The sequence below is a fragment of the Cicer arietinum genome, chromosome 6 (genome assembly GCF_000331145.2).
Source record: "Cicer arietinum cultivar CDC Frontier isolate Library 1 chromosome 6, Cicar.CDCFrontier_v2.0, whole genome shotgun sequence".
Taxonomy (NCBI): domain Eukaryota; kingdom Viridiplantae; phylum Streptophyta; class Magnoliopsida; order Fabales; family Fabaceae; genus Cicer; species Cicer arietinum.
Window position 1 is genome coordinate 25,856,805 of NC_021165.2, and position 13,621 is coordinate 25,870,425.

Below are 13,621 nucleotides of genomic sequence, written 5' to 3' on the forward strand. Positions count from 1 at the left end.
CTTACTTATTATGCAAAGATTCAAGTCAGAAGACACTTCTATTTATGCACATTCTCATATAAGGGTTTAATGCTAATTCAAAAACAATTTTTTAAATTCAAGTGGAGGATTGTTGGACATTATCTTGTTGGAACTTATGCATTAAGTGTTGAAACTTAGAGCTAGTGTTGTATGAGTTGAAGAAAAAGAAAACGAAAGTCCCACATATGAGAGATATCACAAACTAGTAGTGGTTAAAAGATAGAGGTATGACTTTTGGAGTGTGCACCAAGGGGTGCCCAATTTTGTGAAAGGGATAGAACACACTCAAATTGACTACGATGCGCGCCGCAGCCGTCTGACCGACTGAATCGACTCAGTTGAGCTTTGTGGTGTATTATTTTTTTTAGTTTTTTAATGTGTGCACTTTTCTCTTTATGAGTTTTTAACATACTTTTTTGTTGTTGCCTAGTCCTCTCGTTGGTCTGTTTTTTGTGAACTAATCTATTTTCAGTTAACTGGTAAAAATCATTAGCACATATTTTGCTCAGATCGGTTGCACCAAAACACGTACTATTTCCGAGTTTTATCTCTTCCTTCTTTTTGGCTTCCTCTCAAATTTTCTTTTTGTCCCTTTACTGAAACAAATTTTCTTTTTGAGTAGTCTTCGTACCATATTCTCGAGTGGCTGTAGCCGCTATATTTAAAGAGTGTAATTCTATAACGATTGTTTACTGTGTAAGAGAAAAACTGATACAATGTATCTGAGCAATTTTTGTGTGTGTTGAGAACATCGTTGTTGATCGTCTGTCTTGTACAATTTTAAACAGTGCCACAAAATGTCTTAATGAAAGCGACATAGTCCGTAACTCAATCCAGTAACATATTCAGTGTTTGAAAATTATCTTTCAAAATAGATTTCCAAATTTTAAAAACAACATAAACTATAAAGAGTGGTATTGTAAGATAATTAGGCTACATCAATTTTATCAAAATGCTACACATGTGTAATACCTTATTTACTTTTATTAGTAGTATAAATAATAATTATAATAATAATTACTCCTATTTTAAACATACCAAAAAATAATCATGCTAGTATACACTAATTAAAAATATAACTATTAGTTAACTTTATTCAATATTTTGGCCTAGTCCTTCGTGCCTTATTTCTTCCTTTATTTATATGTAATTGCAAAATTAACATTAAAATAGTAAAAAATTTGTTAAATTTTTTTTGTTAAAATATATTGCATAAAATATCACAATTACAAAGAGTATTGGTTTAAATATTTACAAATTTCTAATTACAAAACACCTCGAAATTTCATGTCACTTGGTCATAATTTAATGTAACTAAAATATAACGATCTCAAATTTTTAACTCTTGATGTCACAACGTGAGAACTTTCGTGAATGTCATTTCACCGTTAGCACCTAAAATGTTGATTGTATAGGGAAAAACACAATCAATCGTACACAATAATATGTGTTTGTCAATTACGTGATAAAATAGAATGATATTAATATTCTATTAAACTCTTGTTAAATTCATTCTACTGTATTTAAAATAATTCACTCCCTTTATGGTTCTAGACTTTATATCTAAATACTTTAACTAAACTATTTTATTAGCCACTTGAAATCGATTTATTAAACTATTTCAATATTTAAACTAAATGTCCTTATAATAAATATACATAATTGCTTGTGAGGTCCCTTAAGGCTAAATAGCATCCGCGGTCAAAAATTTATCAAAATTTTTAAACAAAACCCATAAAACTAATTATCATCTTTAATATAATGCAAATTTCATCAAATGCATAATTCAAATATTAAAATAAACTCATATTTTCATCTCCAACAACATCAAATTCATCAAATAAAGAATAAAAATATGAGTTTATTTAAAGATTTAAGGTATGAATTTGATGAAATTTGCATGATATTGAAGAGGATAATTAATTTTATGGGTTTTGTTTCAAACTTTTGACGAAGTTTTTGAATTTTTATATATAAAAAAAGATAATATTGTTGACATTTTAAAACATAAAAGATCAAATTGTCGTTTAAAATTAAAATAAAGGACCAAATCGAGAATAAAAAAAAATAACTAAAATGTTAACTGAAATTAAGTTAAGTGGACACAAATGATATTTAGCCTTTATTTAATTTTAAGTAAATAATTTGATCTTTTATGTTTTAACATATTAACAATGTTATCATTTTTTTACAAAAATTCATCAAAAATTTCAAATAAAACTCATAAAATTAATTATCATCTTCAATATAATGTAAATTTAATCAGATTTATAACTCAAATATTCAAATAAACTCATATTTTCATTCTTTATATTTCGAATTTTTTGTAATAAAATTAAATAAATGACCAAATCGAGAAAAAGAAAAAGATAAATAACTGAAGTGTTATCTAAAATTAAGTTAAGGTACCGCATGAGCAATTGTGCCTAATAAATATATAGCATAAACATACTAGGACTAAAAATGTTAAGCATCAATCGAATCACTTTAAACAAAACATTCATATCAAATTCCATATAATCTAATAAAAGTGTTTTAGCTTAGTGTTTTAGCTCATAGTGAGCAAGATATAAAACATTCACAATGACTAGAGTTATAGATCCATTACAATTCAATAGAACAAAAATATAATTTACCTAAGTTGAACCTGCCAAGAGATCAAGTGATCTTTCAACCAACAATTCTTCAATCGGTGATATAGCACCTTGGTTCTGCTATGGAGCAATGAGAAGAAATGACAATGTATTGAAACAGAGGCCAAAGGTAGATGACAAAGGAACAACAAATGTAATCAAATCTATGGTAGAGACTCCGTTAAATTATATTTATAATATGTATCTTTTAGACAATGGATCAATTCTAAAATGGTCATAACAGAGAAGCACCCCAAGAATAAGAGAATATTCTCTGTCCTTGCAATCAACACATGTCACTCAGGTTCGGAACCATACATTTTGTCCTATCTTCTTATGTCCTTTCTCAACATCTCAACAATGCAAAAACCTTCAATTCTGCTAAAAAATAACCACAATATTGTGCTACAACACCACACAACGTTGGAGCATTTCAAAACATATTCCTCCACACTAGAGCAATAAATGAAATCTAACAAAAACAAACACAAAGTTGTTTTTGACTCAAATTTAACATAAATTTACTCAATTATCAAATAATAATTCAATGCATTAAGGCTAGATAATCTTATTTTTAAGTGTCATCATAGCCTAATCATCGACTACACTATTACACTGCTTTGACCATAATTTGAGTTACAAGAATCAAGCTATAACAAGGTGTAATATTTGATTAAAGTTTCTAATGTGTAGTTAGAGTTGTATATGTCATATTAATGATATCAAACCAAATTCAATTGAAAGGTGAAAAACAATGCAACAATTCTACTGAGGAGAATTTACTCAAATTTAGTCAACAAAGATACCTAAATTAAGGAATACCAAGTAATATAAAAAGACACCATAGTCACATTTATTGTTAATATGACTTCTTAATACGGGTACGTCTTTCACATATAATGGTTGGATGTTTTAGATATCAACGTAGTTAAAATATGATAGAATAATAATAATTTTTTAAAGTCACACATGTTAATAGTTATGATTTATTAGTCGTATAAATCTTTTATATGATATACAATTAAATTAAATATGTAGTTTAATTTTTTTTAGACTTTTTAATTTTTTTTCCATATGATTAAAATACAAAGCACAATATTTCAGTTTTCTAAATTTTTTTATCTTTATCAAAAAATTAATTTTTAATTTTTTATATATGGACCAATTGGTTAGCCCGCAGGCTAAATGAACTCAATGCAACCTGTAAAAATGAGCATTGAAAACACGGTAGATAATATTTCTTTTGCCAAGTTGTTCTCAACGTTTCTATAATTTTATTTCTAATTTATTTATTTAAAAAATAATAATACTTTTTTTAACAAAATGAATTGAATTTTCAAAAAATAACTTATATAAAAATATACCAAATGCATTGTTCCCTTTCCATTGTTAAATGCACGTTTTAAATTCACTGTTTCCAATGTCCAAAGACTAAAATTAAAATCAACCCTTCCCAGAATTTTTTTCTAGGTAAATTCTGTTCTTATCTAATTGTATGGTATGGTAATATTATAAATACGATATAATAATATTTTATATTTTTATATAGAAATGAAAGAATATATTCTTTTTTACTAAATAAATGAAAGAATATTTTACATTACTTTGTTGGCTTTTTCAATGAACCCTTATCAAATTGTATGGTAATGTGATAAATACATACTGTAATACTTTATTTTTTTTATGATAACTTTGTTTTCATTTTTTCTAATAAAAATAAAAATGAAAGAATATTTATTTATTTTATTATTTTTTAATTTTTTATACTTTCTTATCTTTTTATGTAATTTTATTTAAGACACAGTATTTAAATATTTTTTTATTTAAACACTAAATATAAATATTTTTCTAACTTAACATCAAATCAGAGTATTATTGTGCGAAATTAATATTTTATTACTTTTATTAAAAAAAAAAAGGGAACTCTTTTGGGCTTTTGATTAGATCTTCAAAAATATAAAAACAAGAGATATTTCTCAGTGCTGTTCTTCAGCCACCTTATCTTTCTATCACAACCATTCTCATTTGCATCTATTCCTCTCTTTCTATGTTCTCTTCTCGAAGTTGTTTCCATTAAAATTCATTTTGGTTTTTTCTGGAAAAAAAATTTCTTAAGAGGGGAAGGAAAATGGATGCTGTTCTTCAAACCAGAGGGCTTCTCTCTCTCCCAACAAACCCTAAAAACAGGGTTTTTCATCAACCCAATTGCTTAAAGCAGAGATTTTTATCACTTAAACCTAAAACCCTAATTGGGTCATCTCTAAATTCAAATGGGTTTCAAAAAATCAATTCTTTTTCATCAAAAATTAATGGGTTTGGTCAAAATGAAAAGAATTTGTTCATCTGTAAAGCAGAAGCTGCTGCTGCTGATAATCAACAACCAGTTTTTGGTGAAGAAATTGAGGTTGAAAAACCTAAAATTTTGGGGATTGAAATTGACACAATGAAAAAGATTTTACCTTTAGGGTTAATGTTCTTTTGCATCCTTTTTAATTACACAATTTTGAGGGATACTAAGGATGTTTTGGTTGTTACAGCTAAAGGAAGTAGTGCTGAGATTATACCATTTTTGAAAACATGGGTGAATCTTCCTATGGCTATTGGGTTTATGCTGTTGTATACAAAGTTGGCCAATGTTTTGTCAAAACAAGCACTTTTTTACACTGTTATTTTGCCTTTTATTGCATTTTTTGGTGCTTTTGGTTTTGTTTTGTACCCTTTAAGCAATTATATTCATCCTGAAGCTTTTGCAGACAAGCTTCTTAATGTACTTGGTCCTAGGTTTCTTGGTCCTCTTGCAATTATCAGAATTTGGAGTTTCTGTTTGTTCTATGTTATGGCTGAATTGTGGGGGAGTGTGGTGGTTTCTGTCCTGTTTTGGGGTTTTGCTAATCAGGTATTTTTCATTTCATTCATTAATTCATTTTTTTTAGTTTAATTATGTGGTTTTGGTGTATCAGGTGTTTTTTGTTTTCATCATTAATTCACTTATCTTTTTGTATATTTTTTGTTTGATTATGTGATTTTGGTGTATCAGGTAATGTTTTTTATTTCATTAATTCACTTTTATTTTTGATTTGATTAAGTGATTTTGGTGTATCAGGTATCTATTATTTCATTAATTCACTTTTATTTTTACTTTATTTTTTGTTTGCTTGTGATTTTGTTGTATCAGGTGTTTTTTTTCATTAATTCACTTTTATTTTTTGTTTATTTTTGGTTTGATTATGTAATTTTGGTGTATCAGGTAATTATATTTTTAATTTTTTTTTATGAGCTAAACCATTAATTTTTGTGTACTAATTCTGAAGAAGAGATTAAATGAAAAACTTGGAGATGTTAGTGTTAAAAACTATTTTACACTGACATTCAACAACAAACATTGATTGTGCAGTTACTTTATCATGCAGTTACAAAAATACAGTGACATCAAAATCAGTTGCTCTTGTTGACTGTCAGTGTAAAATTAGTTCACATTGACGATGCATAGTCAATTTTCTCTTATATTTATGCTACATAGCAAGGTTTTAAATTGCAGTTGCTGTTACAAGTTGTAATAAGATCCTTGATACTGCAACTTGCGTACAAATACTGCTGATGTTGCTGCTGCTTATGTTGTTGCAATGTGGCCACGATGGTTCCAAAAGATCAACCTTTAACCTTCTTAACTTGTTTATGTATTCATGTAATTGTTATGTATTGTTTTAATCTTTTGTTCTGTTTATTTATTAACAAGGTGTTTAAAACTATTGCTACCGGTTACGTTCCATATGAAATAAATAGTGAGTTCATGATTAGATTTAGTATTTTGATAAATACAATGATTGCGTTGTCTAGTCTATTTGCTTCTTTAGCAAAAACGTAAGCCTTTGTATGATGATTTCGCCTACAAGATAATATTTTTCTGGAGTTTATTTTACTGGCACAATATAGTCATTCTTTCTTTTCTTTTTGAGCAATTGAACTCTAGAGTTATATAACTATGAAGCACAAATACTGACATTCTGTCATAGACACTGGACACGACACTGACACGTTGACACCGATAATTTGAGAAAATGAATGAATTGAATGTAATCAATGTGTTGGTGTTCGACGCAGACACATGTTAGACACCGAGATACACCTTTGATCAAAAGTATTGGTGCTATTATGTCTCTGTCAGTGCTTCATAGCTCTGTAGTCACTATAGATGGATATGATGTTATGAGTTTGTTCTTCTTGGAAAATCTAATACCCTTGTTTTTTTTCTTCTGCAGATAACTACTATCGATGAAGCAAAACGTTTCTACCCACTGTTTGGACTTGGGGCCAACGTAGCCCTTATATTCTCTGGTCGGACCGTGAAATACTTTTCTAATATGAGGAAGAATTTAGGTCCCGGAGTCGATGGTTGGGCCGTCTCTCTAAAAGGAATGATGAGCATAGTTGTTCTTATGGGTTTTGCAATCTGTTTCCTCTACTGGTGGACGAACACTTATGTTCCTCTTCCTACACGTAGCAAGAAGAAGAAGGTAACAATCCTCTCTCTCTCTCTCTATATATATATATATATTAAAATTTGTTTTTAATTTGAAAAAAACTGATTCTTTTTAATATAATACTCTCCGTAAAAAAATATAAGCAAAAAAGCACAATGATCTGGTCCAAATTGTAATTTTTTTGCTTATATTTTATTATGGACGAAGTATTTAAATTTGATATCATTTGTTTGTACTATGCTGCCTTATTCCCCTTTGTTCTTGTCATTGTTGTCAAATAATGGCTACAGCGCTAAAGCGTAGTAGAATTTGAACAAATCGTTATTGTTTCTCGATAAGCTATTTAGTACAAAGTATCAGTCAAATAGTAGCTATAATGACACTTTTAGCATAGTAGCATAGCGGAGTTTGAACAAACCGATATTTTTGTGTTCCACGAACAACAACATTGGTTCTTTTTGATGTCGCATGTAGAAATTCTGAAACCTGTTAACTAACAGTTTACATTGCTATTCAATTTTACAGGAGAAGCCTAAAATGGGAACAATGGAGAGCTTGAAATTCTTGGTGTCTTCAAGCTACATCAGAGATCTTGCCACTTTAGTGGTTGCTTATGGAATCAGCATTAATCTCGTTGAGGTTACATGGAAGTCTAAGCTCAAAGCTCAGGTAATATACAAAAAGAGTTGTTCTCATCTTAGTTTTGGTTTTCTAGCTTAGTTTATTCATATACACTTTCAGTATAAATAGTTTTTACACTATCAATTAATCACAACTGTCAGATCGTTAAAAATGTTTGACCTTAATTGTCACTACTTTTAAAGTTATACATATGATTGGTTGTGATTTGTTGATAGTGTAAAACTTTTTACACCGACGGTGTATCAAAATGAAGTTATTTTAACTGGCTATGTCACTCTATGCTTTTTCGTTCTCTCACAAATCTTTGTGAATTGCAGTTCCCTAGCCCGAACGAGTATTCTTCTTTCATGGGAGACTTCTCGACCGCTACTGGAATAGCCACATTCATTATGATGCTTCTAAGTCAATATATATTTGACAAATATGGATGGGGAGTTGCTGCTAAGATCACACCTACAGTCCTGCTTTTGACCGGAGTAGGTTTCTTCTCTCTCATATTGTTTGGAGGTCCACTAGCACCTGGTCTTGCAAGTTTGGGAATGACCCCCCTGCTAGCAGCTGTATATGTCGGCGCAATGCAGAACATATTTAGCAAGAGTGCTAAGTACAGTTTATTCGATCCCTGCAAAGAAATGGCTTACATACCCTTGGATGAGGATACCAAGGTTCGGATTCTTTTTCGCTTCTCTATCGTATTTAATGCTTTTCTATCATATTTAATGTATGTTTGGATTGTTGGCGAGTTTCAAGGAATCGCAGTGTGTCAACATGGTTTTAGCCATATTACGGTGCCAATGTGATTTCGTCAAACTCATTATCAATCCAAACATGCACTTATCGTAAGTGTGTTTGGTAGACAATTTAGAACATACTAAAACAAAACTTTGATTGCGCTAGAATGGTGAAACCAAAGAAAACACAAAGTCTATATGGATTGGACTTACTTGAGCTTATCAATTGACACAAGTGCTTGTGATATTATTTGGGAGAATTTGTGAAAACAACTTACAACATTTTTTACATAAACACTCTAACGTAGCTTATGAAAACAGTTTATAGCTTTTATGAAAACATCTTAATTTAACTTTACCTTTTATAAGAGAAGTAACTTATACAAAAGCACTTATATGATAAACGTCAAACACTAGATAAATGGACATGAAACTTTCAATTAAATTTAATTGTAAAATCTTTTGTAGAAATCTTGCTATGATATCCACTTTTTTGAACTTGATTTGCATTGCATGATGCAGGTCAAAGGAAAAGCAGCCATTGATGTTGTTTGCAACCCATTAGGAAAATCTGGAGGTGCCCTTATCCAACAATTCATGATCCTAACTTTCGGGTCACTAGCTAATTCAACTCCATACCTTGGAGGCGTGCTTCTGGTGATTGTTCTCGCATGGTTGGCAGCAGCTAAGTCATTGGATACACAGTTTACCGCGTTGCGTCAGGAGGAAGAACTCGAGAAAGAGATGGAAAGAGCAGCCGCTGTCAAGATACCAGTGGTGTCCGAGAACGCGGACGGAAATGGTTCACTTGCCGGTGACTCATCGAGTAGTCCATCCGAAGCCTCGACTCCTCGCAACGGTTAAAACACAAGCTTCTTTCTGTGGAGAAAATTCCTTACAGAATGAATGAGTAGAAGAAAGAAAACTGTTGAGAGCAGTGTTAGGTGAAACTATTTGTTTTAGGTTTATTTTAATAAGCATATAGAATAAACTTGCTACTTTGGTTTTTTTCCTCAAGTCCCATAATTTTTTTGACTCCCAAAATGTAAGATGAGTTTCCTTTATTTCATTTCATACTCTCACATTTGTTATCCTATAAAAGATAGAACTTTTTTTCGTTTTTTTTTTATAAATTTAATTTAATTTATTTTGAGGTGTGTGAATCCTCTACCGCAATTGCATGGTGCAACTATTGTGGCCGTGGGGATTGTTAGATCTTTAGATCTAACGATTTCCATCAAGTCCAACTTTGAGACGGTAGGTGAATCTATTTTGTTTTAAAAAAAAAAATAAAATTAATAACAATTATTGTCATGCGACAGGGGAGACGGTGGTTCGATGGCGGAATTGTTGGTCTTGAAAAATGGTGAGAGAGATTTGGTCTTTGAATGATGGTGAGATAGATGGTAAGCTTATAGAACTTATAAAAGTAGCTGTTTTAGATAGTTTGTCATAAATTATTGAGCTTATTCTAAGTTTGCTCTAATTTTATCTTTGAAAGTAGAAATGATATAGAAGCTTAGGGAATGCTATGTAAGACCATATAAAGGTAGTCAGTCTACTGTCAACCAATGCTTAAAATAAAGTCATCTGACACTGTAATGAAGATCAACGACTCTCCTCGGAACAGTCTTCTTGTACTTGCTGGATGAGATAATGATTAGATTGATGGAAAAATAAGAAAAATAGGAAATTCAATTCATCAAACCAACATTAATCAACCAATATCTCAAACATAAAGACAGATAACTTTTTACTTATACTTCTAAATACTGTGTCGTTAGTATTTCAAGTGACTTTTAAATATTGGTCCACGATGAACGTTGACCATTTTAGAATTTGGCTATAAGCATTTATATCACAAGGATTGTTTAAATAAGTGCTTAATAAACTTTATATCCAAGTGCTTTGTGAGTATCTCTTGATTCTTAAATGGTCTTTGTGAGCTAATTCTTAAATGGGCTTTGCCTTGAGGTTTTGTGAGCTAATTTTTAAATGGGCTTTGCCTTGATTTTAGTTCCATGAGGCCCATGCAGCCCATATATTTCAAACTTATCTTGGTGTAACATTTTCTTGAACTAATTAATTATAGGAGCAGATTTAATCACTTAATTATTTTTTTAAAAATAAACCAGCACGTGATTTTGGAAATACACATCCGAAGAGAATAAATAGTGTCTTTGTCTAAAATATACATTCGTATACTTTCATAAGTATTTTTTTTAGGGGGAAAAACTTTCTCTCATTAACCATTGTCACCTTATCCAAGAAAATCATTTCAATTGTAACACATAACTATTGTGTAAACCATTACCATTGAAGATGTTCTAAATATACTTTGATAATCAAGAGTGTGTTTCTATTCTTTTATTGAAGATAAAAATACATTTTTTTAATACAAAAATATATATTGTTAGCTTTAAATTTGTGGTGTACAATAAAATGTATATCATATACTTGAAGTTTAAGACACATTAAGTTTAGAATATACCATTGTTCATGTATGTAAACACATATACAAGAATGTGAAAAACTCTAAAACCATAAACTTCGAAGTACTATATACATCTTTATTAAAATGTTGGGGTGTAAAAAAAGAAAGAAAATTATATTTCAAAAATAGAATAATGATGTAAGGGTACACCACAATTTTGGGTTACATTTAACAATTCTCAAATAATAAATGTAGCATGTAGGGGACCATATATGCTCATGCTTGATTTGTCTCCTTCAAAAGCAACAAAGAAATATGATCACGAGGTTGTATGTGTACATTTATTTTTGGATTTTAACCTAACTTTGGCATTTTTTATTTTTCAATTTTTTGCAAAGGACGTTTCATTGGATTTTTAAGGGTGAGAGTAAAATGGAAATGTGTGGCCAATATGACAACTGTACAAGTTTGGCTCAAATCTTAAGATTTGTCCTATTGTTAGCCTATTTGTGATGTTCATGTAAATCGTTGTTGAAATTGGTAGTTTGTCTTTATCTTAATATAAAAAAACATATAAATATTCACCCTACCTAAAGTTTTTGTTAAAAAAGTCATTAGTAACTAAGTGTTTTGAACTTAAGCAATATTTTCTAGTTATTATTTGTTTTGATTTTTGATTTATTAATTTTATGTAAGTTCTTCTTAGTTTTGTTCTTAGTAAAGATAGTCTAATTGATTGAAGAGTGTGAATATTATTTGTTAATTATTGTTAGTTTATATTTTAAAGCAATGTAAGATTATTTTGATGTATCGGAACCTAACCGTATTTCTCTAGTAAAGACTAAGAGACTAAAGAGTTTGTAAACCATTGAGTGTGGTATATGGTCGATCTCTATCAGTTGCGTTAATGTTTCAACTTCAAATTATATTTTTGAAGTATTATTCGCTTTGGATTGTGTGCATAAAATCTTATACAATTTTGTCTATAATATAAACTTCTTAATTAATTGATGAGTGTAATTGTTGTTAATAAATTATCTTTAACTTTAATTTTTAAATAGTATAAGACTTTTTAGTGTGTCGGAACACTACATAATAAATATGTAGAGATTTTCATTGGACAAAGTTATGAGAAAGTTTTACTCTTTTTTTAAACATTAAATAAATTACCTTTTTATCAAAATTTATGAATATTTATAAGTTAAATATAAAAAGAGTTTAATTGATATGTACTAAATATGTAAAGATTTTTATATTGCCAGCAAATTACAACTAATTAAAATTAAATATTTTTAACTATTTAACAATTATAATTGATTGATAGTATAAAAATAAATTACATGAAAATACAATATATAAATTAAATCCAATTTTATATTTGCCTGTCATATAACTTTTTAAAATAAAAAATAACCATTGGATGTCTGATATAGAATCTATACTATATTGTCCAAACATTTTGGAGAGTTGTGTTCAGCCAGTGGCCACAATTTCATGTATGGAGAGTATTGCTGTTTGTCCTACTAATTTTATGTTCTTTAAAATAAATCTATTAACTTAGAGATATTTTCCCTAAAAATAGATTTTTCTGGTACAAATATTATTTATTTTTCTAATTATGTAATATTAAATGATTGAATATCAGTTAATACACAACAAAATACCACAACACCTAAATGTTCACCAAATTTATTTAATGGATATATCTAAACACTTGAACAAAAATTGTTCAAGTGTTGAATGACCTAATTCTATTGACAAATATCATTATTATTAGTCAAATATTTTTGTCTGAGTTCGAACCTGAGATTTTCCAATTGTGTGTAAGTTTTAGGTAATGTTTATCACTTCGTCTAAAGTATCAAAACAAAAAAAAGATTTACAAAAGTTATCTGATCTGCTTAGTTTTAAATTAGTTTTTTATTATTTAGGTGATGAGATTCAAATGGTTAATAAATTTCAGTTAAAATAAATTATTAGAGATAACTTAAGTTCGAAGCTTTCCTGAAATAATATTTGGTCAAACTTTACTTATCTTTCAGCTGAACTCCAAGTTATCTGGGCAATTACTAGCAAAAGTACTGGCAAAGAAATGTGATTTATTTGGTTCAAAATTTGAACCAAATACATCAATGTATTTTACCTATTTTTTAGTTATATTTAAGACAAGAGCAAGTATTTATCAATATTTTTAAAGTTAAATACGATATCAAACTTGCAAGACATCCAAACCATGGTTCAATTGCTTTTAATCACTTAAACCAACACAACACGCCGAACAAATAACTAAACTATAGACAATACTAGTTCACGGTTTAACGGATTGAACTCTTCGGTTCTGCTCGACTTTAAAACATTAATATTTATAGCAAAAATATTGAAAACAAAATAACCAAAAAAACCCTTCCAAAGGTAACATTTATATTGAAAGCCAAGTTTTGGATTCCTTCTTGTGTCTAATTGTAGTTTCTATCATTCTTTGGATTTTTGTAAGCCTTCATTAATTTTCTTCCAAACAAAAGTCACAGACCCAATATCACAAAGTATATGTAATATAAATCATGGTCCTATAAAATAACAAACAAATTTCCACTGTCCCTTTGCTTATTATCCTTATTGGATTCCTTCTAATAGTTAATTTTGTGCTCCAAATTCCTTATGCAACACATGATATAGGGA

At 29.3% G+C, this 13,621-nt stretch overlaps 1 protein-coding gene across 1 annotated transcript; it reads left to right on the forward strand.

Moving 5' to 3' along the window:
• The first annotated feature begins 4,637 nt into the window (after positions 1-4,637).
• LOC101501096 (plastidic ATP/ADP-transporter-like) lies at positions 4,638-9,624 on the forward strand. The gene is made up of 5 exons (XM_004506831.4): positions 4,638-5,550; positions 6,914-7,168; positions 7,661-7,804; positions 8,095-8,442; positions 9,031-9,624. The coding sequence occupies exons 1-5, from the start codon at positions 4,783-4,785 to the stop codon at positions 9,370-9,372; spliced, it is 1,857 nt and encodes a 618-aa protein (XP_004506888.1). The 5' UTR covers positions 4,638-4,782; the 3' UTR covers positions 9,373-9,624.
• Positions 9,625-13,621: the final 3,997 nt, after the last annotated feature.

Bases quoted from the DNA above. Each gene is read 5' to 3' on its own strand.
- LOC101501096 (XM_004506831.4), top strand. From the start codon at position 4,783: ATGGATGCTGTTCTTCAAACCAGAGGGCTTCTCTCTCTCCCAACAAAC. The intron at 5,551-6,913 runs GTATTTTTCATT...TTTCTTCTGCAG, and splicing joins TTTGGGGTTTTGCTAATCAG to ATAACTACTATCGATGAAGC. The intron at 7,169-7,660 runs GTAACAATCCTC...TCAATTTTACAG, and splicing joins CACGTAGCAAGAAGAAGAAG to GAGAAGCCTAAAATGGGAAC.